Here is a 26,281-nt window from a genome sequence, read left to right as displayed (position 1 = left end):
TTGGAAAAGGAGAGTATTTGCAACAAAATTATCAAGGAGAAAGAGAATTCAATAGAAAGAGCACAAAACATAGTGGGAATGAAGCAGAAGAGGAATGATTGATAAAATAGATTTAAAATAGAATGATGAAGAGACTGAAAGAAGAAGACAAACAGATGGCGTCGTAAAGAAGAAAAAGATTAATATATGTGAGAGGGAAGAGAGGATGAAAAATAGATGTTGAATGAGCAGTGGGTGGGTGAGGTGTTGGAATGGGGAAGCAGTAGAAGAAACGGAAGAGGAACACGATGTGAAGAAGATAGTATTATGTGAACGAGGAGGGTTTATGTGTGATAATGGTGAGAGTGGGTCAGCAAGTGCAGTCAGCAGGCGAATGCTGGATGCATGCAGCAGCAAGAGGGACCTGTCCGTGTCCCCTGGTCCGTTAGGTGCCCTGCCTCCAATTCTTGTTTGTCCACTGGCCTATTGCCATCGGGCATACACATCCCACCCTGTGCATTCCCACCTCCCTCACTGCTGTACTTTTCGGGCCTATCGTGACATACCATCTTACGAACTCGCAACTGGATTAATTAATGGTGAATCTTCATGTCCTCGAAGTCTAGTAGAGTGTGGACCGATGTGGAGCTGTCCATACAAATAGAAAGGTTTCAACAATTACTCTGTTGCATATCCATACTTTTTCACAAAACAGTAAGTGTAAAAATGCACTAAAACTGGTAGTTTCGATCGTTTCGTAATGGAACGTTGATGATGACCAACAACATGTCGTTTCGATCGTAACTACCAATGTGAGTGCATTCTCACTCCATAAGTGTTTTTAAATTTCAAGTTTAGTTTTAACAATTTTTAATTCAAATCATACAATGGTTTGCAGAATTATCTACAAAATTGTCAACCAACCAACATCTTTAAGAATTGTACATGAAGCAAGTCTAATGTTTGGCTGGTAAACTCCTGCTTTCGAAGCATTGATGGACACGATAGAATTTCCATCATATGACAGCAATAAAAAACCTAGGGAACCAAAAAGTGTTGTAAATTTTTAAAAAAATCAAAGCAAGTCTTCAGATTATATTATTCTTCACTGACTATAATTTTTGAATTATTATACATCTATAGTAACAATCAGAAGATATTGTTGAACAAAAACTGAGATTCATCAGAATTGATTTTTTCTTTAAATTTTATTCATTTTTGAATAATCATATCTGGATATAGAGAGCTCTGAATGATCTCATTCTATTAAAAATTGCATAATCTGAAAAAAGGTGAGAGCAAATATTTCTGTCCGATTGCTGAATTTGGCAGAAATAGCTGAAAACTGGAAAATGGACCGGAAATTCTAGGTTTTTGTGTCATCCTGTATTGCTAGGTGTATGCTAGGTGTTTGTCCACAAGGAAATTTTCCATGAAGAAATTGGTTCTGGACTTCTCTCATGTATCCAAATAATATATTAAAAAATCAGAACTACAATTTAAATTGCAAGCACCAATGTATATATTGACTGGACTATTATAGCTCATTAGTTGCTCATTGCAGAAAATAACAACTTTTAATCGGCACCTTTTCAAAGTTTGTAGACTGCATAGTAATTTATTACTACTCTTATTCTTTGCTTAGTTTCTACTGAACTACAAACTCATCACAAGCTAAGTAACAGTCAAACTAAACTTCCATCCCCAATTTTTAATTTAATTCTGTGGGATATGAGTTATGATTATAAGTATTGCTTACCATGATTATGATATAATTTGGAAATTTTCTTCACAACTGCTCCTTATTTTTATATTTTCTTCTTTATGTTCCAATTTCCTCCATTGGAATGACCGTTTTATATGTTCACCCTTTTTTGCATGATCTTAAACCTTTTTGAATAGTAACATGAACTTGAATTCTTATTCCAAAGACAATAAATGTGAGATCTATAACAGAGAGACTATTAATTACTTTTTTCAGTATTTCTAAAATATAAGAGTTTATTAATGAATTCAGTTATCAACATTAAGAATAATCATAACTCTTGTAGAAAACAGCAACAGTCTGAAACATGAAATTAAAATAATACAAGATATAGCCACAGATATAGTAATATATATTCAAAAATAATGCTGACAGTTTGACGTGATTCTCACTATAGTGATGGATGCTTACATCTCATTAGATCAAATCTACATGCAGATCAACTGTGACATTAGTCTTGTATCTGACCAATCATCTCTTATTTCAACCTCTCTCTCTTCATTATGTGTTTCAAAGATATTCTCTGAAAGGAAATATTGTTTTGTTTTTTAAGTGAATCGTATCGAAGATATCTGTAAGGTAATTTTTTCGAATTTGTTCATCTAGAACTAAGTATCCTTGTCTCCAAAAAATCGGTTTGTGAATGATCAGTTCTGATTTCTGAAAAGTTGAATTTCTACTTGATTACCGACTCTGTTGCGAAGAGATAAGACTTGTCTTGTGAAGGTGAGTGCAATCAAGAAGTTTTTAGGTCAATTGTATTGGTGGTGATTGGTTTGGAGAGATTTTATGTTATTTTATGATCATGCACCGTGGGAACCCCAACTTTTGTTACAAAATAAGCGCAGAGTACCAGATAAAGTTGTTAGTTCCACTCGATTCACAACAAACAGGTTTTTCATCATTTTTGAATGACTATCGGCTCTATCAGCAATTACGTGACGGTTACGCATGCTTCTCTTATTTATGCGTTGCTCCACAGGTACCGTTGCATCCGAATTTCAGAGCTTGAAAATTTCAGTTGAAGGTGTAGAAAAAACTTCCAGTACATGTTTGCACTCACTGTTCTTCTACTGTGGTGTCATTTTAAGTACATCAATGGAACGTTGACCTCAGCATGCATGGATCGTTGCCTGCTGCTGTGATGTTTTGCTTGCTTGGGTGTTGGGTCTTGATGTACACTGCACTGCATTCATCAAGCCGTAATTCGTCTTTGTCGTGTTGTAGGAGTCATAGGCGTATCAGAATAGGTGCTGAGACGATGAGGAAGTCTCTCATTCTCTCCGGCTAATGAGAGCTGCAGGAATACAATAAACCTCATACTCTTGCAAGTAGTTTGTAGACACTGGAAGATTTAGTTGGACATTAGCAGATAGAGTCATAATTTACGTTTATTGTTATTTTTATTACATTATTATTTACGAAAACAACGACACTATTTTTAACCTGTCTAATCATTACTATTCTTCTGATGTTCTGCAGCTATAGTCTGTACTGAAGCAATACGTTCTATTCATCCGTTCTAGCCTACAGCAGTGATAAGTGGTAAATTCTAAATATTACTATATAGGATCTTTAAACTATTTGTCAAGTACTATGAGTATTCAATTATAATCGACTTGATAACCGTAGGCTATTTGATGATTTGTTAGCTAGTAATCATGCAATTTTACAATATTGCTTTTGCTTCTATTTCAGTTATGACAAAGATTTCTTACTATATCACACCTGCAATTTTTGGATAGACTTCTTAATTGCCAGTCCGGGCTTAAATGTAGTGTAGACGTAGGCTGAAGTAGGCTGTAGCGTAGGCTGAAGTGTTTATCAGATAAGGTGGACCATAACTGTAAGACTCCCAAACAGCGAAAAGCAACAAAACCAACAAACGGATATTCTATTTCGACAAATTGAAATACATCGTAGGTACTATAATGTAAATGTGTGCTGGATTTATGCTCTAGAAAATTCCCAAGATACAAATGTGTATTAACTGGAGATTTCAACATCGATATGCTTAGAGAAACATCACATTGTTCAAGGTTGAGTGGTTTGCTCGACTCCTATGGTCTGTCTCTCCATTTTACAAATGCAACTAGGCTTGCGTATGATTCTCAGACATGCATTGATAATATAGCTTCAGGCACGGGAATTGATAAAAGGAGATGTAAAAACGTAATAATAGATAACTGTCTATCTGATCATACAGTTCCCAAAAGAAGCATTAATATCTTCTAGATCATTCAAATCTAACTTTAACATTCCAAATAAATCTACATAAGCTATAAGAATATTTTCTAAACATAATATTTCCAAATTCAAGCTTCTCCTGAATCAAGAAAAATGGTCTGACTTGTTTATTATGCGTCATACAACATCAGATTCAAATTCTCTTTATAGGAAATTCACTCATATAATATTGTCCCACTTTGAGGGATCATTCCCTAAAAGGTATAAACCAATGAAAAGTCGCACACAGGAATCTAAAGGATGGATCACAGCAGGCATACGCATATCGTGTGCAAGGGCTAGAGAGTTACATAGTCAAGCTAGAACAAATCAAAATCCTGGCTTTCTTCTTTATTTGAAAAATTACAAGAGACTACTAAATAGATGTATTAGAGCTGCTAAAATTAATTATAATAGTAACAGATAAAAATCAAACAAATCTAGCAAATAATATAAAAAATGACCTTGATACCATGTCCTGCTGGCTCAAAGCAAATGGACTCTCCCTTAATTATAATAAGACTTTTTTAATGGAGTTTAGCTACAGATCAACAGACAACAGAATTCCTCTTTCATTAACTACTGACAGCAAACTGAAACTAGCGAAATCAATAAAATTCTTGGGAGTTACAATAGATGAGCATTTGACTTGGAAGGAACACATACAGAGTCTCACCTCCAAGTTGAACCGTGCATACTTTATGATTCTAAAATTGTCTCATTCGGTGGACAGAAACACCCTCATCACAGTATATTATGCCTATGTATATTCCCATCTATGCTATGGAAATATCTTCTGGGGTAATTCAACAGACAGTTCTAAGGTATTTTTAATGCATAAAAAGATTATTAGAGTGATTTTCGGGTTGAGACAAAGAGACTCATGCAAGTCTGTTTTTCAAAATTCTCAAATTCTCACCTTGCCTGCAATCTACATTTATCAGTTATTAATTTTCATCAAGAGTAATATCAATAAATTTCAATTTTGCACAGAGAGACATAATTACTCCACACGCAATCAGCATTTGCTGTTGTATCCAGTCCATAGACATGCGACATATGAGAAGAATCCCTCTTATTCAGGATTAAGATTATATAATAAATTACCTGAGACCATTCGAAAAATCGAATCTCTAAAGCTCTTTAAGAAATCTGTGAAAAGAATCTTAGTTGATAAAGCGTACTACTCAGTGGCAGAATTCAATTAACCATAAACTCTGCACTCAATGACACAAATTAAAATGATCACATTTGCTCTATTTTTAGGACTAAGAATAATGATAGACCTAATATAGGATACACTTTGTTATATAATTTTTTATATACTGTTACTGTTTATTTTACCTGTTAGAAATCTTACTTAGTTCTAAGGATGCAATTATTTGACAAATCACCTATCAAGTGGGAGTATTCCCAATATTATGATGTAATGTGATGAAATAATAAATAAATAAATAAAATCAACAAACGAATATTTCATATTCATCAATTTGAGTACATTCTAAGTGTATTTGAGTATTTACAGGTTTGTAGTTAAGTACAACAATGCATGGCGGAATAATTTTAGTTTTTTTTCAAGAGAAACTCGTTGTACAACCTCCATTCATTGATCTCGAAATTTTTACAGAATAATGATTATGCTAAAATATTCATGGAAGATACGTGAAACATAGAAATATACGAAAATCACTATAGCATTTTAAGAGGAAGCTGTATTTTTGTCTGCAGAACTTTCAAGAAATCTTTTTAAAAATCTTAATATTTCAAGAAAAAATACATCAAGGTTTGCACGAACTATAAAGCTGCATGATGTAGAGAATAATTATTGTGAGCTCTTCAACTCATGTACACATTTATAGTGGTAATGTCCAATCGCACATATACAAGTATAATTGTTTTATTTTCTGTTCGATAGTGATGCAATCATAATGATATTATTTAATAGCGGCGCTACGCCTTTTATGGCGTAATGCAATTTTAATGGCTAGTATAATGGGGGACTGAGCTGTTCATAGGCCAGGTGTGAGAACAGGGTCATGATCGATGTAATACCGGCGTGCAATTCGAGTGAATGAACGTGGAAACGCAAAGCTGTGTTTGAATCTTTCGGCACTCACTGATCTGTGATGACTGCACTCATCTCTTCTTTTCTAAATCTTCTTCCAAGTCTTCACCTCCACGTACCTTCAACTTCTTCTATCCGACATTTGTTCTACCGCCATAGAAAAACAAGAATATCAATTTCAATGTCAGCTCTCTCGTAATGTGCATATCCCGTTCTAGCTGTGCAATTTGCGATCTTCCGTATTGTACTTCTCATCTCGGCATGCATCATGCCTTGTTCTAGTCGGCTAGTCCTAGGTGAATGCACCATCACTCTCAGATTGCTCCAGCATTCTTCTCTTCCCATAATGCCAAGTCAGCCAATATTGCTTCAAATATTTCCATCAAATTTCAATTTCCTCCAACTGTATCTAGCAGTGCATCTTTGTAGATCGGGGATCATAAAATGTTATTATTGTAATCAACTTGACATTTGTTCGCCGGTTTCTTCTCATTTCCCAACTTTGTGCCAATTTAACAATGTATAGTACTCTGTTTTCTACTTCCTCCAAAAAATTCAAATTATGCCTGACTCCCATCAACCACCATCCTATTCCCAACCTGCCGACTTATTACCAAACCCATTGGCTATATTTATAGACTTCCATTGGAATTTTCAAATAATAAAACACAATTTACAATCGACCTCAATACTCAATTTTTGAAACAAAAGCTAGCTTATTTACTGTTTCACAACTTGCAAATTTGTACAGTATTCAATTCCCTCTTAGCATTGAATTACAATATTTGGAATCTTGGCCAGTGATAATATTTTATGTCAAATCTCCATTTGATCTCAAAACCTCGCCAATCATGATTTTAAAGGATTCATTATAGAGAATAAAATGCTATTTTTATTTTATAGAGTTTTAAGAGTTTTAGTACAATTTGTACAGGAAATGAATGTTATTCTCGTTCACTGAGGCTAATCGCATATTGAGACGCGACGCGAGTGACACGACGTGATCAGAGTCTGCTAGATTAGTTAATATTATCTTATGAGATTTAATCTAGAGTTATGGTCATATTATAATGTTTACATTGCGACGAAGCTGGCACGTGTGGACATAATAATATGATAACTTATCTAGCAGACTCAGCTCACGTCATGTCATGTTGCGTCGTGTCTCAGTAATGTGACTAGCCTTTGAGACGTTGAGAGCCAGCTGCCAGTGAACTTGGAGATTCGGTATTCCCTGATGCCGCAGAATAACTGTTGTATTCTTCGCAGCAGATAATGAGAGAATGATGGAGATAACTAACATAAAGAAGGTGTTTTACGCAGCGTCTGGAACGTAGGCTACTCGTCAAAACAACAGATACATGAGATTTGTAATCCACACTGGCTTTGGCGAATACGATGTTCTTGAATCAACCTTGAGGAAGTTGAGAAAGCTTCCAGAACTATTGTGTTTCAGGAAGAGACTTGATACTCTCTCAACATCATCCTTCCTAATGGGCTAAGGATAGGACATGTTGTTTGGGTGATTATATCAGTTGTGCCACATAGTATAATATTCTTCGTTTATTGTCATTGCAATTTTGAATAATACTTCAATAAAGAATATTTCTGCAATAGATTTCATAATACTACAATATATTCCTGCAATACAGTGGTTTCATGAAGCACACAAATTTAGCCTGTACATTCGAAATTATTCCTTAATAATATGAATATGTGAATATTTATAATTGAAATTGCCATGAGATATTATTCAATTATGTCTATCATGATCATTGTTATTTGAGTAATTTTATTGTTAAATCTTTATATGCTACATTTTTAATTATGGAACTCAATAATAATTCATGGTGAAGCTGCTCGTATCTATCTCATATTAATTTGTAAACATTGAAGAGTAACGCATCTACCCCATTCACATGATGATATATTTCATGATTTTTCTGGATTACCAGTTAGTATATATATACTAGTTCAATGAGATTGATTACATTGGATAGCGATGTATGAGATTATATTGGGTGAAGTATAGAGCCTCTCTTCCAGAAACAAGCCTTATAGACTCACATTCCTTCCCTTGATGCCTCCTTTTTACCAAAGAGGATGAAGATTAAAAATATTTTATTTTGTTTGTTCGTACACACTTGGAATCCGCCTTTCTGATTTCATGAAAACTAGCATGTAGATTCACATGCTAAGAGGACAAATTGGATTAGCCAGTGCTCTGTGTCGTGTCTCGTCCCGTCACTGTCAGTCTCCGTCTGTCGAAAAGTGTGTCACAGTGACATTTCGTTGTGACGTACTCTGCTCGATAACATGCACAGCAAGGACACACGTCGTCCCAATCGTCATGAGATTAGCGTGCACTAGAACAAAAATCGTGGACACAGATCTGCGTGACAAATCAGCTCATTACTTGATATTTTACTGCAGCTTTCTATTTTGTTAACATCCACGATGCATGGACAATATACCACTTATTTTATTTATTATTTGTACCTTGCCACATGTTGTGGAGTGGTTTGAAGGTTCCACAGAACCAGTGTAGGCTATCCTTCAAGGCTCATTTAGCAATCAACTAACTGTGGGTCATTGAAAAAATTATATTTGATGTAAAAAATATATTTAGAGCTTTCTGAAAGAGAATAATCAATTTGATATGGCATTTAAATACAGCATTGTCTTATTTGTGGGAATTCACTCGTTTATGATGCTATTAATCAACGAATTAATGAAATTGGAGTATAAATTCGATAGGAATCGTTTGCTTGAATTCATCTTGGTTCCACATTGATCCAGACTTGCTTGAATTGAATTTGATTGATCATTGAAATGCAGCCTGCGCCTCGCTCCAATGAGCGGAAATCATTGCCATTGTCAAAACAAGCTGCAACTGAAACAAATAACCAGTTCAGGTCATTATAATTTTCATTGCTAATATATGAACCTAATCAGCGTCATAAACGAATCAAAAATATACACCGACATGGGTTGTACGTTACGTAACGACTATGTGCTACGTTGAAATCCGGGCTGAACTCTCTGTATGGGTTTTTGGATGTCAGTATTTTTCCATTCAAATGAATTTATCACCGGCATGACAGTGACTGAACCGTGAGGAACAGAATAATTAAACAGTAATCCGTAATTGTTATTATCATTATTTACGAGGCAGCGGTATTTCTTATTCATATTGTTGGCCATTCTGTATGTTCCTTTAAGATCAAAGCGGTTCATTCAAATCAGCTGCTGACAGCTATCGTGTCAGATCGCCGTTAAAGTGTAGACTCAATCTGAAGACAACATGATGGAGCAGAGCAGAGCACAATCATGCATTGCATTGCATTGAGCCATGCTCAACATCTGGACAGAACATTACTCAGCAGCGTGGACGGTGGACCGATCCAAGTGAACGGGACTAGGATTTTTAAAGTTGTACCGTATTTTCAATTGCATTTCCTTCCAGAGATGCAATGACACAACTTCGGATATGACGTTTCGGTAAATAGCTATTCAAAGGCAACTTCTAACCTTGTCTTATTCAAATTTAGTTTTTATCTGATACTCGAATCCAGTTCTTCTCCTCCCAAATGCCTTCGGACTTTTGAAACCAAGATAATTTGTATTATAGATTCATACAGTTACACTGTATCCGGTAATGCATTGTGTATTACTAGAATAAATCTCAATTGGTTCGGATTCCTGATGAGATTTGTTTTAACAACCCCCCCCCCACAATTAGCTTCAATGACGCAGTCTACATCGCAGCAGCGACCCCTCTCCCCTCATCCACTGGGGAGCACCCTATGGAGGTTCATTGTAAAAATCCCTGAATGATGGTCAATTGGTATTGAATAAACGTGAATGTTTTGTTGTGTATAGAAAGTGGGTTTTTTTGAAGAAATGAGAGGTAAGGTACTACAAATCAATCGAATAAGTTTCATGATTCATTGATGAATTTTTAAGAAGGTACGAAAATAGCTATTTATGTATTAAGAGCGTAATGCGCGACTTTATCGCTCGCGCAAAACAGTTATCACGCGACGCGAAGCGGAGCGTGATAATTTTGCAAGAGCGATAAAGAAGCATTACGCGCGAATTACAAACAAAATTTTTTCTACAACTGCCCAAACCTGTTAAATTACTTATATCGGCGGAGTTACAATTACCGACTTTTTAGGTTAAGATCTGACCTTTTGGCGAGCTGCTTACCATCAGCTGATTGGCGAGCGTAAAGAAACTCTTCTGCGCATGCGCGAATGATTTGCGAGCGTAAAGAAAATTTACTGCGTATACGCGGATGGTTAGCGAGCGAAAAAGTAGATTCTCCTCAGAAATAAGCTGTTTTACGAGGAGAATTGAGTATGTAAATTCTTTTTTTACGCGCAGTTGTAGAAAAACATTATTTCTTCCTGAGCATGATCTCATCATAATGCAAACAGGATTTGCTACAATGAGGGGAGGGAAGCCGTTGCCGTTAGAAAATTATTAGTAAGTTGAAAGGAGGAATATTTGAATGGGGGAGTCAGTTATTAGAGGTGAATTAACAAGGAAGTACACGTAGAACAAGAGAAAATGTGAAACCGCTCTTTGGGCGTAGCCAAACAAGATTGCTACAGGACAATATTTAATTATCGGTCCATTCATAAAAGCCGAAACTCAGAGATCAGCAGACCACAAAGAGTGAACCCTGAAATTGCCTTCGAGCCTGATACGTGCTTTAGTAATACAAGTGAATGGATCCCAGTTATTTTTTTTAATTCTTTTTTTATTGTAAGCAGGAGGCGAAATTCTATAGACTCACGCGCCGTTTCGTCTCTCATTGATAGTTGCTGGCACTGGCATTGGCACAATGGGGAATGGGCAGCGCACAGCTGAGCTGTTTCGGACGCATGTTGTATCCGATTTTTATTATGGAGGCGGCCTAGCAGACCGGAAATTAGCATTCAGTCTGCGCTTTTGGCGGCAAAACGTGAGCAGCGTGGGAGTGTGCGCCTGCGCCAGACTCCAGCTTTCACGGTCTCAGTTTGTTGACCGGGCCAAGTTATGCCAAAACAAACAATTAGACTCAACCACGGTCATTACACGTTATTTACAACTCGAACTTTCAATTTTTCAGTTATTTGTGTAAAAATGCATTACTAATGAATAGTAATAACATGGAGTAAACGATATTGGTAACGATTCATACATTGAGTAATACTGTAGAGATAGGATAAGCATAAGCCTATTTGTTTGTCTCTGGTAATACATTGAGTAATAAATACATTGATACATGTAGGCCTATAGTAAGGATAGATTGGTTATTTATACTATGAAAATAGCCTACCACGTACAATTTATTTCATTTTCTCACTTATTTGTTTAAATAATATTGAATGGCAAAATCAAGGTTAAAGCTGATAACCGTATTGTGATTACTTTCTCAATTCACCCTTCAAATATCAGGTTTTTATAATGCTGTACAAGCCAATGTAATTGTTTATCTGGGATGAAGATGGTCGAATAGATTCACGGTTACAGGACTATAGGTGAGGTGATATTGAGAAATGGATGAACCCACTGATTTATTTCCATCAGTGAACCTTTTATAAGTTATTTAGAATTTCATTAAATCAAGTTAATTGGAGTTGGCAATTAGTCCAGGAGGAGAGTATATGCACCGAGAGCATGCCTTGTATTCAACTGATTTTATACCTTTTTTTATATCTCTTCAATAACAACGGAGCAAAACTTTTTTAAAATATTTTCACAAGTATGATAGGGGCTTTTTGTTTGGTTCCGTTCTTGAGAGTTAATTGATCAGATAAATTCTAATTGATTCACTTTTGGGACTTGAAATAATTGCGTGTGAAACAAATCATCAACACAACATAACTTCCAAAGTTTAGACAGAATAATGGTTTTTAGCAGTTTTTGGCGAATGCCTATTGCTTTTACAGGAATTGAATATATTGTCTATTAATTTATAAATTAATTTGTCCATATTTTCCTCGACCAACTAGTTAATTTTCCAGAGTTCTAGCTGCTTTCCATTATCTATGCAGATAATTGAAGGAGCGTTAGCGAGTTTTCACTTTTGACTTACTGAAGGCCAAAGTCTTTGTCCGTCTGTTTGTTTGTTCTTCAATAACTTTAGAAAGAATCTATCAGTCAGCTTCAAATTTTAAACTCGTATTTTTCGAACCTTTCTACATGTCAAGTTCGTTGGACAATGGAATTGGCTCACTCCTTCATCCTTTTCCAGGATATAACAAATAACAGTGCATAATGACGGCCAATGAACGTTAAATTAAGATTACATCGTGCTTTTATCTATAACTTGAGTCACTGATTCTACAATAATCTGTAAAGGACCGAATTCAGGTCACCAAATTAGGCCTTCCACTTTGGGACTCGATTAAACAAGATTGTATGGAACTAGTTTTTTCTCACTTTCGAAGTGGAGTCTACTGGTGCGTTACTCATTAAAGTTTCACTTTATGCTGTTCAGTATTCCAGCTTTCCAAACTTATTGTTTGTTATTGCCGCATTATGTTTTAACTAGAGAAATGGAATGCAAACATGTTTTTCAAACATGAAATTTCTTGTGACAAAATATTCTGTCCCAGGTAGCACAAGATCGTCTTTTCAACATTGAAATGTGGTTTTTTGGTTGAATAACCGTAAGAGGTTGAATTTTTCAACGTCATAATTTCAACGGTTTTTTCAATGGTTTGTACAATGTGTTTCCAACGTGGAAAATTGAAAATATTCAACGTTATAATTTTATCGTATTTTCACCGGTTTTTTCAACATGTTTTCAACGTGCAAAACTTTCAAATTTTCAACTTTTTTCAACTGTTTTGTACTTTCCTTGCATTATTACCATAGGTAAGGAAAGTATTGCTTTCCGAAAAAAGATAAGGTACCCCAATTTCTAAATTTCTATACGTTTCAAGGTCCCCTGAGTCCAAAAAAGTGTTTTTTGGCTATTGGTGTGTGTGTGTGTGTGTGTGTGTGTGTGTGTGTGTGTGTGTGTGTGTGTGTGGTGTGTGTGTGTGTGTAAGTCATAACGGAATGACTTAAAATTTGGAACTTAAGGTCCTTACACTATAAGGATCTGACACGAACAATTTCGATCGAATGCAATTCAAGATGGCGGCTGAAATGGCGAAAATGTTGTCAAAAACAGGGATTTTCGCGATTTTCTCGAAAACGGCTCCAACTATTTTGATCAAATTCATACCTGAATAGTTATTGATAAGCTATATCAACTGCCACAAGTCTCATATCTGTAAAAATTTCTGGATCACCGCCTCATTCGTGCAAAGTTTGATTTTAGATTCCCAATTATCAGGCTTCAGATACAATTTAAACAAAAAATTTCAAGTGCAAAAGATCGAGCATAAAAATCTCTACAATTAATGTTCAGTAGCATGTCCACTTAAATTTGAAAATAAGCTCGAAATTAGAGAAAATAAGATTATTCAATTGCAAACTGTTGGCAACTGTTTATTCTATTAAATCATTCACTATGAAGAGATAGCAGACTTCGTGTGTCTGCAGCGCTATTGTCCTGTCACCAGCTGGCTCAGATCTCAGAAAAGTAAACTTGAGATGCGCGGGAACACTAGCGTCAGTTGATCAATTTTCATAACGGCAAGGAAAGTGATTTTTCAACGTGCAAAATTCCACTGCATTTTTTTTATAGTTTTCCAAAAAGTCTCAATTTAGGCTTTCTGATCAGTAATTCTGGTGCAGAATTGAATTTCAAACACTTTTTGTCCTATGCAAAAATCGTCTACAACGCACCGTTAACGATAAATGGAGCTTTTGCACTATAGGCTTTAAATCCAGATTATGGGAATAATTTTTCTATATTTTCAAGTTTCCCAAAAATTGTATTTTTAATGACTGATTCGAGTGAAAAAGCGAATTTCCAGCACATTTTGTCCTATGCAAAAATCGTCTACAAAGCACCGTTAACGATATTATGGAACTTTGCGCTAAAAATATATACAGATAATAATTATGTAGAGCTTGGAAAATTATCAAGTTACGCACAATTCGTTGAAAGCGCTTCCCTATCTTGAAAATTGTAAAAATTGAAATTTGCTTAGTTTTATAATACTGTAATGGCTTGAATCACAAAGATTGATGTATCATATTAGTTGTGAATCACAGCATACATTACATAATGTAATATTCTCTAATTATTTGAGATTTCAGAATTTCTATTTCAGAGCCACATACTTTCCTTCCATGAGTGGTTTGTGAAATATTTCTTATTGAAAAGTAATTTAATTTATTTTCATTTTTCCAGATGAGAGCACGAAGTAGCCGAATGAAAGACAATAATTCGAACGAATTAAACGACGAGCAGCAAAGCTGCAAAAATTCGGTGAGTAAAGTTGAAGAAAATATAAATTTCATTTCAACGGTAGGAATTTGAATTGATACTCATTGATGAATCAACAATGCGATGCTTTCTTTACATTCAAATGTTTTCCTCACTCCATCTGCTTGTTTGTATTCATTTCAATTTCAAAGTTGCTTCATTCTATTCATTTGCAAAAGATATTTTTTTTTATTCAACGATAGATTGCTATCTAGTCTAGGGACTAATGAGCAACTTTTTTATGTCCTATAATACTAATAAATACTTTTCATACAAGAGAATCCTCCATAGGGTCTCCTATTCAAATTCTAATATTATTAGTACACTGCTTATGACTGTACTACACAGGTGGGTTTCACTCATTTCCACTGCTCTGCTTTTCACTGGACACAAGACACTTGAATCAGCACTAGACCAGTTCAAATGGCTTCTTCCTTTTCAGCCTCCTCACCAATCCTTCATTTTCGAGCAGCTGGATTGCTTCGATGTTGTCGTGTTGGTGGAGTCGAGCCTCGTGCTTCTCTGCATGCCTCTGGATTTCGCTGCATACCAGGTCGACTTGCAGGTCTCTGTGAAGGTCGCTGTTTCTGACGTACCAAGGAGCATCAGCAATGTTTCTCAGCACCTTGTTTTGGAAGCGTTGTATGACTTTGATGTTACTGTCTTTGGTACACCCCCAAAGTTGTATACCATACGTCCATACTGGCTTTAGAATCTGCTTATACAGGAGTACTTTGTTTGGAATTGACAGGATGGAGTTCCTTCCAATCAGCCACCAGAGTCTCTTGTATTTTATATTTGCAAAAGATGTGAGGAATATTGTAACTGAATATTTGACAGATCAGTTCAAATATAACCATAAGTTAACGTAGAAAAACCAAGCGTTATCCTCAATAAAACATTCTTAAAAAAAATCAAGTGATACTGAACAAAACAAATTTCAACCTAGTTTTACAAATTTCATCGCATGATTATGAACAGTATGACTCTGAAATTCTGTAGCAACTAAAAACTTTGTGTCTACGGAAAGATTTCTAGTTTCGACCGCGAAATGTAAAGAGATGCCAACGGTGAATGTTTTAATTACCGGTAAGAGTTTTCTACAGGACCGCTTGCTTCAGAAGGAAATCGTTAAAATTTATTCTTCCCTAAAGTGGTAGTCATACCGGAAGGCTGTTGAACGGTCATGGAGATAACTTCCAGCCTAGTTGCTTTTTTGGGAGTTTGCTGCAATTTGTGTTGAAAACAACATAATTCTAAACTTCTCCTCTTACTCTTCCATCTTAGGTTGAAAGATCATTCCTTTCATCTCAGTTCATCACTATAGCAATTGGTTTCTCATTGAAAATAAGTGATGATGAAATTTAAATCAAGACCTAATACAATGTGAACAATATGCATATTTTCTTGAATCATTCAACGATTCAACTTGAAATGGACCAAACAAATCATAATTCACACTGTATATTATTTTACACAAATTGAAAATCATCATGGTGGTCCTTCCATGTCCAACTTCTAGATCATTAATTTATGACAATAAATTTATGAATTTAATTGTAAAATTTATAGAAAAATTATAAATTTACCGCTTCCCGGTGATCCAGATCGTTCATTCTCTATTCTTATATGAAATAAAGCTCATTCTACCATCTTATCTTTTTCTTTTTCTAATCCGTTACTCTTTTATATAATATTCTACTGTTCAATTGGCTTCTTGCATGTATTATCAATTTCCCATTATTGCGATGTAATAAGTTAATCCATCCACATCTATATCCATGTAAATATGCTATATTATATTTGCAAGAAAATCCTAACTATACTTATCATACAAATCTTAACTATACTATACATACCAAGAAAATTATTAAATATTGATACGTCCTTAGTTATGGTAGGATTATTGTTGAAATTTCATGTAATAATGCATGAAAAACTCTCAATAAACCCTCAAGACCTTCTTGAGGCTGAGGGTCCTGGAATATTTTCTTCAAGTTCTGTGATTTGTCGATCATATTACATGTTACTTCTACTTGAAACAAAATACATCTACTTGGGTCTTTGTGACAAACATTCTCATAGAATCACAATAGAATTTTATTTGAAATAATGTCGGCGTTGGATGATTGTGAAGATACCATAAATATTGTGTAATTTGAAAGGAATTGTATGATAGGCGGCATGGTCAAGAAGAGGACTTTGACTAAGTGGGGAAATAAGTCAGAAAAGAAGATGAGCATCGAGTTATGTTCGGTCCGAGTGGTTTGTGATTGGATCCAGAGGAATAATCACGAGTGACCCGCTTCGTGACTTCTTGCAGACAACTATTGCTTCTTGTTTTGTTCTTTATTTCTTTCCGTCCGATACTTGTACCAGCAATTGCTCATCTATAAGAGGTGCAATAGTATCCAAAATTACTCCTCTCCCAGACTTTCTTGCAAAGACCAATGATAATAATTCTGTGTGATGAGTAAGGGAAGTCTTGACCAGAAAGCTCTTAATCGAAAGCATCAGCATCATCTTTCTCCCAGTCACCTCCGTCAGTTGCAGTGCAATTGAGGATGGGAATTTCTTATTGTGAAATGTGGTTATCAAAAATGAAATCTCTGAAACCATTATCACAATTATTGCAGTATTGCATTCATCGATTCATCCGTATATTTCAGCATTCTATACTGTATTCTCAATCTTGGTTTTGGTATAGAGATTGAGCCGAATGCTGAATTTCTAGTTTCTATTTTGCTGAAGATACTTAAATGAGTCCATGACGGGTGATGAGGTGAAGGATTATATGTATGTGACCAGACGGAATGTGAATCGAACCCATCATTGATGTAGTCTGATTTTTGATTTACGCATCATATACAATTGAATGAATAAAATGAAGGTATTGTGGAGAGACTCAGGTCGCGATTCACCAAACCACTAGACTACGCCGATTTGCCAAAATACCAAGCTATTTATCTCTTTTCTGTATAGGGCTACTTTTATAGGAATAGAAAGCAAAATGAAAATCTTAGTACCTTTTTTGAAATATTTAATCACAACATGTTTCAGACATTGATGCCATTTTCATGTGATTGTGGATTTAAATTCGCATGATTTTATCAAAAATGGGGTTATTGGTGTCTAATTGGATTAAGTTTATTATTAATTTTATTTCTGTTTAATTTTGCTGCTTTATAAATATGAAACTCTTCTTTAACATTCAAACAACATATGATAAACATAAGAATCTTCTAACAGTATTTATTTATTCACTTCATATCACATGAAAATGGCATCAATGTCCAAAACATAATATTGTGATTAAATATTTCAAAAAGGGTACTAAGATTTTTATTTTTCTTTCTACCAAGCTATTATAGCTATGGATGTTAGGTGATAAAAAGTATACAATTAGATAGTAGATGGATGCCTCTATATTCCTATCAGGCAAAGGGTTTGATTGATTAGGAAGACGGAATAAATAAAAATAGAAATGTAAGAAAATATTGAAAAAAGACAATGAAGGAATTGGTTCATCGCTGGATTGATAGCCTGAAGTTCCAGGTTTAAATTTAAATTCGGTTGATAGCCCCAGTCAGTCAAAACAATTAGTGAACTACAGGTCACATCGAAGGAAGGCTCTGGATGTGTCTAGGTACCTTTGACAAATTCTAAATCAGATCTGAGCCAGCCAGACATTGGCTATGAGTATAGGAGAGAACACTTTTTATGATGATAACAAAATAATATTATGAACAACCGGTAAAATTAACTTGACTAGTCAATCAACCTCATCTGACTGGCTGCCTGATGAAAACTTTGTTCGTTTTTCTTATTCAATTTTGATGAGAAATATCTTTCAGTTCTCATAAAAGGGTTGTTGTCTTCAAAGGATTTGCAAGTTTTGCTGATCGATTCAATCGGAATCCAATTCCATTAATGGAAAAAGAATAATGAAACCCCAAATTTGGATATCCTTGGTTTTCGACTACGGAATTTTCAGTTCTGGATTCCAAATCGGGCAGTCAGTAATTTCAGCTGCAAATTTTGACGGAAGCTGATGATGACTGCAAGTCGTGGGAAAATGTCATCACCAGAACTAGTCTTCTCCACGGAAATAAGATTTCCGCAAATTCTTTTTCGGTCATTCCTCTCAATAATAATTATTATGTATCAGAAACTAGTCTTATTTGAAGCCTGATTTTGTTGAGCTATTGTCTGTGATTATAAGTTTGCTAATACTGTAGACACATAAATATACTAAATTAATGAAGTTACTAAATTAATGAAGCTACTAAATTAAATGCGATATCTCCATTTGATAAATTCGAGATAAGAAAGTCAACATGAAACGAAATATTTTTATTAGGTGGAGTTTGAAATAAGAATGGCTCTTCCACAATTTATCAATACTTGAAGGTAAAGATTATTCGCATTATAATTTGGTATAATTTATGTTTATATTTATGTGTCTACAGTATTAGCAAACTTATAATCACAGACAATAGCTCAACAAAATCAGGCTTAGTAACTTCGATCTTGAAAAGCCTATTGTGAACGGAAAAAAATCAACGTTTATAATTGATTTTCGACAATATTATGACAATGGAACTCCCAGTGTTGATATCAACACGAATCACGATTACCATATTACCAATCACTTAATTACTTTGTTATTACGAAACCATTGCAATTTCGAACTTCGGGTTGATGGGTAGTTCTGGGTGGGGGGAGGGTCGGTTGAGGCAAGCGGTGGAAAGATGGGGACTCTGCGTTTCCTGGCTATGTACTATGTAAACTAACACCCTGAAACATTTAGCTTTCCCCTAATTTGTTGCGCAAAATCTTGTTCTTTGTCTTCAATTACTGGGCTAATGAAATCTTCCTGGTCAATCAGAGAAATACTGAATTATACTTTTATTGTACAGTTATCATTTTTGCTGTTTATCAGTGTTTTACTAATAGTAATACTAGTAGTTCTGTGAACAGTAGACCTCGCGCTCAGTAAGTTACATTGACCTGTTGTTATGTTTTCTCAAAAATTAATAAATAATTTTTCAATTTACAATGTCTAGAAAAAATCCCAAATAAACATAGAGCTTTCTGTCCTATCGTACCGTGACGTGTCCCGGAATGTGAGTGTGAGCGCTTTTATCAGGTCTGGCTGCAACTGTATACAACGTTGATGGAAAGATACATTTTCAAGATGTTCGATGTTTCTTTAAACGGGTAGTATTGTAGTCCACTAGACAGCTGATTTATGATGAATAATTTTAATGTCTGATTTTTACAGTAATATTGGCGTTCAAAGGAGACTCCTTTTTCCTTTTATATTATCCCTGAAATGCAAAATTTCAAAAAACCTTGTATTTACGTCGACGCGCAATTTAAGAAGGAACATACCTGTCAAACTTCATGAAAATTTATTACCGCGTTTCGCCGTAAATGCGCAACATATAAACATTAAGAGAAATGCCAAACCGTCGACTTGAATCTTAGACACAAGCAATCCTAAGTAAATATCAAAACTTAATTCATAGGATAGCCCTCATGTTTCAAATATCCGTACAAAGTAAACTTCTCAGAACCACAATCATGTGAAACTGAAAAATCATGAGATCTCTAAAAGTCGTTATATCTCAAAGTTAGTAGACACACACACACTATCTAACTGTCTACTAACGTTGGTTATATCTGTTATTCTATATGTTTTTTGTTTTCAATTATTTTAGACCAAAGTTCAGGAATAGGTATGATTATTAGAAATAGGAATAAATAATGCATTAACTAGGGTTTGTGAATGATAAAATCAATTATTAGCATTCAATACTTCCTCACTAGTACTCAATCGTAATCTCATACCAATTACAAGTTCAATTATTAAATACGAAGTATAGAGTCAAGTTACTAAGCCCTTTTGTTCTTTCATCATACCTTTAGTGCCTTGTTAAACACATAATATTCTCAAAGTTGTCGTTTATTACCTAACTGTATATTACCCGACCCGAGTAACCATGCTAGACGTTCCGAGTTCTGAGACGGCTGTCTCAATAAGAGCTTGTTCCCCTGCTTTCTCCACAAAGCACTTGGCGTTGGCCTACTCATACATCAGCAGGTTGAAGCAGGCTGTACCTGAAAACCTATAAAGTCCTCAGAATATTGAGTCGTTAACGTCAAAACATGGAATGGGCTGACACCAAGGATTACACTGAAAAGAGGGCACCAGAAAAACCCTATGCGTGTAGATCATCAGCTCTATTCTAATCAGTGATATCTTCTAGGAGAATAACTCAGGTGCCATAATATTTTCACTGAAGCTCAGAAGATAATTTAATAGCCGAGGCTGTAAAATAATAGTGGAATGAACTCAATCATCACATTCAAACATTAATATTAGTTGCAAATGAAGTATTATAACTGTTGGCAAAGTCTTTTGTAAATTTTAATTTATTATAGATTGAACTGAGCAGTATAAGTCAAAACTCAGGTTTATATTAACACAAACTAATATTGTCAAAACACAGGTTCACTCGCTTATGTAGAAATAGAATTCGAATATGATAAAAAAACTAGATCTGCAACAAGAATAAAGAGGATAAATAAATGTTTAAAATACCTAGGCATGTTGAAAGGTTTATGAGTCGATTTTTTTCTTCAAATCCTTATTAATGTAAGTATGTTGGGATGATCTACTTTGTGACTTTCACCTGGAATTCTATTACTATGACTTTGTCAATTCCCTACGTTGGTCTATGACAAAAAAAAACATTCTTTATGATAGTGTAACGTTTTGTACTCTTGGTTCTTGGTAATCGATTGTAAGAATGCAACTTCTTCTTTTTCAGAAACCATTGATCCCAAAAACAGATGTTATTGGGACCAAAGATGACAATAAAGATTTCAAATCACATATACCAGAAGAAGAAATCATTAAGAACACCACTGACATTGATAAAAAAGAAGACAAGGTATGTCATACATTTCACTCGTAACTACCGTTTTGAAAGCTTTTGATTCTCAATAATGGCGTATCAATCTTGGTTTTCAACACTTCGCATATTGTCAAAGAATGAAATATTCCATAAGACGACTTTAGACCACAAACGACTTCAGAACCATTGTTGAAACATTTCAATTCTGCAATAAAAATTGCTGCTAGTGTGCTAGGAATAATGTAGATTAATTAGTTTTATAGTCATAAAACACTACATAATCAAGGTTGGTAGTATATGATATGTCAGATATTTGTAGATATGAACCTAAGTAAATGATAGAGATGAATCGCCAATTGACATTAATTCAAGGTGAACGAAATCCAAAATTAAATTTCTAGTTGCAAATCTTATACTTCTTTCCATCTTGAATTTAGTCGCCTTCAATCTAGATAGGCTGCAATACGCAATACTCCGAAGTATACCAGGTAGCCTTGCTCAGCTTGCTGTTGTTTGCCTCTTAACAGTCTAAAATATTATCTATAAACAGCAATATTATAACTTATATATCATTTTAGAAGTACAGGATTTCATTTTTACTGATAGATTTAAGCTGTAATCAGCGGTAGATGATTGAAAACTTTCTGTCTATTTCTTTTCTAGGAAATTCAGACCGATACTAATGAAAAGCCATGCATTTACAAAGAATCAGCGACCAATACTGATGAAGAGGGACTCGACAGCTGGACAAAGGTGAGTTGGGTCCAAGATCTCTTGAATTACTGGGAACATTATGTTCCCAATCTTGAATCAGACGTGAACAGTCGTATCACTTTGACGATCGGAGTAGATGACACATATAAAGAACATTTAAATCCCCTTCTCCTAGCAAAAAAATCAATACAAGATAAAAACATACTCTTTCGATCAAGAGCTAAAGGAATAATACTATTTTTCTATATAATATATAAATAAATATATTATATTATATAAATATATAATATAATTTATATATTTCTAACAATACTATTTTTCATATTGTCATGAGATTATCAAAGAACAATTTATTATTGTTATGTTCAAATTTCTCGTTAATATTTATTTTTCAATGAATTCAATATCATGTTGAACAAGTTCTACAAGTATTGTACTGAATTGCATTTGTTTTGTATTGTATTATTATTTATTCCACAAGATGAGTTCATAGTTTCAATATTATATGAACAAATCCGTCTAGTTTGTGAATCCAAACACACACATCAACTGGTAACCTAATTTGATTTACTTGAAACTTTTCATTGCAATCTTCTAAAAATTGTCAATTGTTCAATAGACTGTAAAGTTGAGCTTTCAATAGTCCTTGACCTCTTGTTTTGATATCAGTCGATATTCTTTTGCCGAGACCATTACCCTATTCAACTTCGAACTCCATCTGTAGAAACCGAGTCAAGGTGGTCCTGAAATTTGACAGTCATACTCCCGCATAACAATTTGGAAATCATAACATTCAAGCTTCGCTGTCAATTATAAAAATGTAATAGCTATTTTGGTGCCCGACTCAAGCTTCATAGCGGCGTTGTTCTAGAGACAGCTCATTATTTTTTGCTATAATAAATTTCTCTCTATTTGATATTGCTCAACGATGACTTGGAGAACTGGAACTGGTTTCCCGGACGGAACACACTGATTGTTTTTGTCTGTTCTGCTAGAGCATGAAGTCGTTCTTCCACTTTCAGTTTCACTAATTTTCATTTCTCTCTCCTGAAGTTGAGGTGGATGTCATGTTGACCTAACGGGGCATTTGTACTTTACTACACATTGTACCTCACTCAGCTATTTCTTCCTAATAGAACAAAGATTACTTCCGTGAGAACGCATTCCTGAATATTTGAGAAATGCAGTACTTTAATTACAATTAGTGTTAAGTCTTGATGTTATATCATTATTCTTATAACACATACTCTATACAATATTATAACATACAATAACAATGTTCTTCTTATTGTGCCTGTCCGCTACGAACGTGGGCGATCAACATGGCGATTTTCACTTTATCCACGGCAATACGAAATATTTCTATGGATCTTTTTCCACACCAGGATCGGATGTTGTTTAGCCAAGAAATTCTTCTTCTACCTGGGCCCCTCTTTCCAAAATTCTTTCCTTGGAGAATCACCTGAAATAAAGAATATCTTACGTCGTTTCTCATTACATTTCCCAGATACTGGATCTTTTTGCGATTGATGTTGGTTATTATCTCAATGTCTTTCCCCATTCTCCTTAGAACCTCAATGTTTGTTATGTGATCAGTCCACGGTATCCTCAGAATCCTTCTGTATGCCCACATCTCGAATGAAACAAGTCTTTTACTAATGGCTTCATTCAGAGTTCAGGACTCTGCACCATATAATAGGACTGTAAACACATAACACCTGAGCATTTTTATCTTCGTTTCTAGGGAGAAAATCTTGCTCTTGAAGATGGAGCCCATTCTATTGAAAGCTGATCTGGCCTTTCCTATTCTTGATTCTATTTCCTCAGTAATATCCCATTCTTCATTTATTATGGTTCCCAGGTAACTATACTTCTTTACTCTTTCCACTGGTGCTTGATTGACATATAGGTGACCTCTATTTATGTTATTCTTGCTTATAATCATCAATTTTGTCTTCTTCACATTGGTGTCTAGACCATATTCATTGTTATATGCCGTTATTTTGTCCATCATGAATTGTAAATCTTCTAAATTATCAGAGTAAACGATCGTGTTATCTGCATAACGGATATTATTGAGTCTCATTCCGTTAATCAATATTCCTTTCTCAATTTCATCCAGAGCCTCACTGAAAATGTTTTCTGAGTACAAATTGAATATGATGGGTGATAATATACAACCCTGTCTCACTCCTCGCATTATTTCAATTTGCCTTGTATGGTCATTCTCAACTCTTAAATTCGCTGACTGGTTAATAACTATATTAACATATTAATTATTTCCTAGAACAGAATGATATATGTAGTTCTGTTTAAGTTATCGTAGACAAATGAGAAAATAGTAATTTCGTTCTTTGGAATATTGAGTGAAATTTTCATTATCAAATTTAGAAATTCATCAGAGGTACTCAAATTTATACCAGTGCGAGAGTTTTACCTATAATATTCTCACCCTTCAACTCTACTCCACTTAATTTTTTTTATTTTAGGGTGTGATAGTAATTACTCATTTATCAAATCATAAATCAATGGCCTGAACAGAATTAGAATTGTTCCAACTTCTTCAAATTTCTCCCCCAAATTATAAAAGTACAAATATTATTAAAATAGAATCAATCAATTTCCAACAGTTTCCTCTCATCCATCAATTCACAAATATGTTTCTTAATTTTTAGCCAGCTTGTTTCTATAAGTAATTTGTCGTCCACCAAGAATAAAGAATGAACTCTTCCAATAGTTTAAACCCATACTTCATGGAAGAATCTGTCAATGCTTATACCACATTGAACAGTGATGGAAAATAATTCTTATATTTTCGAATCCATCATTGTGGTAAAATATTTCTCATTTCAATCATTGTGATAATGGCAGCTATTCATAATCAATTTACACACCTGCACCCTTTCATATGTACAATTCCATACTGGAAAGAAGTAATGGAAATGTGTTTTGTGGTCATTCGATAATAGTGTGGCAAATCAAAAGTTTTGCGCAAGCTAATAGGATGTGGATAGTGGTGTGTGCTCTTAAACAATGACAATAAGCTGCTGAACCTGTCATTACAGCTAGACCTTTGCTTGTCTTTTCGCCTCTCCCAGTTGTTTCGTCATAGTCATACGCCGCCGCAAATCTATGCTATTCATATCATCTGAGATACGGCTCCAGGATGTATTGAATAAGAGCTGAGGCGGTGGTGACCTAAGAACCATTTGTAGCTAAGTTGATTAGTGCTACATGGAACCCAGCTAGCTTCACCCTGTCCTATATACCTGTGTATATAAATTCATACTTATATATTCTGAGAATTGAGTCGATCTTATGAAGTGTGCACCCAGTTGACGCCTCATATCATGTACGATGTCGATACTTGCGTGTGTTTTGTGTTGGCTCTTGGTTGACTGTCGACAGCTGAACAAACACAGCAGACAGCAGTGCCTGCTCAATTACAATGGAATGCTCAACTTTATTGTACGACGGCTTTTTTGTTCTAAGGTTCGCAAAGAATTAAAATGTTCAAAGTAAAAGTAAAAGTAATTACAAATTAAACACAGGAGCTACGCTATCGTTTCTTGATTGAACATTGAAAATTATTATTTTACAATAATGCCAAGCGTTCAATCTCGTAATAATTCATGGGATACTTATCAGGCTAACGAGAGAGCGAATCTTGCAACTAAAAAATTAAGGAATCCTATTATAACAGCTAATCTGGCTGTAATAATGTAATCGGATAATTTTGCATGTAAAATCCATCCATTCAGTTCATTCACGTTGGGGGAATATGAGATTGGAATATGAATAAAATATGAATAAAAAGGATTACTACAATTTCATGTTTTGCCACATAGATTCAGTTGAACTGATTGGGAAACCAAGATATGTTTCAAGAATGCGCTTTTGATGTGAGATTCATTTCAATCGAATGATTTAAATGTTGATCTATTAAAAACTTTGGTATCTATTGACTCCACACAGACTCAATCTCCTTGGATTGTATGTAACTTTCGTCAGTGGGTCAATTTTATTCCCCAACTCATTAACTGGGATTACTATTGTTATCACAATTGATTTTAAATAGCCTACAGATTCACAATAATTATTATAGTATAAAACTGAAAATATAGTTTGTGATGGTAAGATATGGAAGAAGTACAGTATAATCTATATAAGTGTCATGAGCTCATGACTAAGCTTCTGTAAACAAAGAAACCTTGAAAATTGAGAATCAA

General features: G+C 34.7%; 1 protein-coding gene across 2 annotated transcripts in view; it reads left to right on the top strand.

Moving 5' to 3' along the window:
- The window catches only part of LOC111051960 (myosin-9), a 135,815-nt gene that overhangs the window by 84,566 nt on the left and 24,968 nt on the right, over positions 1–26,281 (top strand). For both annotated transcript variants that reach the window (XM_039427237.1, XM_039427238.1), the window contains 3 exons: positions 14,341–14,418; positions 21,252–21,374; positions 22,002–22,091. In XM_039427237.1, coding sequence (XP_039283171.1) covers positions 14,341–14,418; positions 21,252–21,374; positions 22,002–22,091 — 291 coding nt within the window. The remainder of the gene's footprint in view (positions 1–14,340; positions 14,419–21,251; positions 21,375–22,001; positions 22,092–26,281) is intronic.

Source organism: Nilaparvata lugens, chromosome 4 (assembly GCF_014356525.2).
Source record: "Nilaparvata lugens isolate BPH chromosome 4, ASM1435652v1, whole genome shotgun sequence".
Taxonomy (NCBI): domain Eukaryota; kingdom Metazoa; phylum Arthropoda; class Insecta; order Hemiptera; family Delphacidae; genus Nilaparvata; species Nilaparvata lugens.
This window is presented reverse-complemented; position numbering and strand designations above follow the sequence as displayed.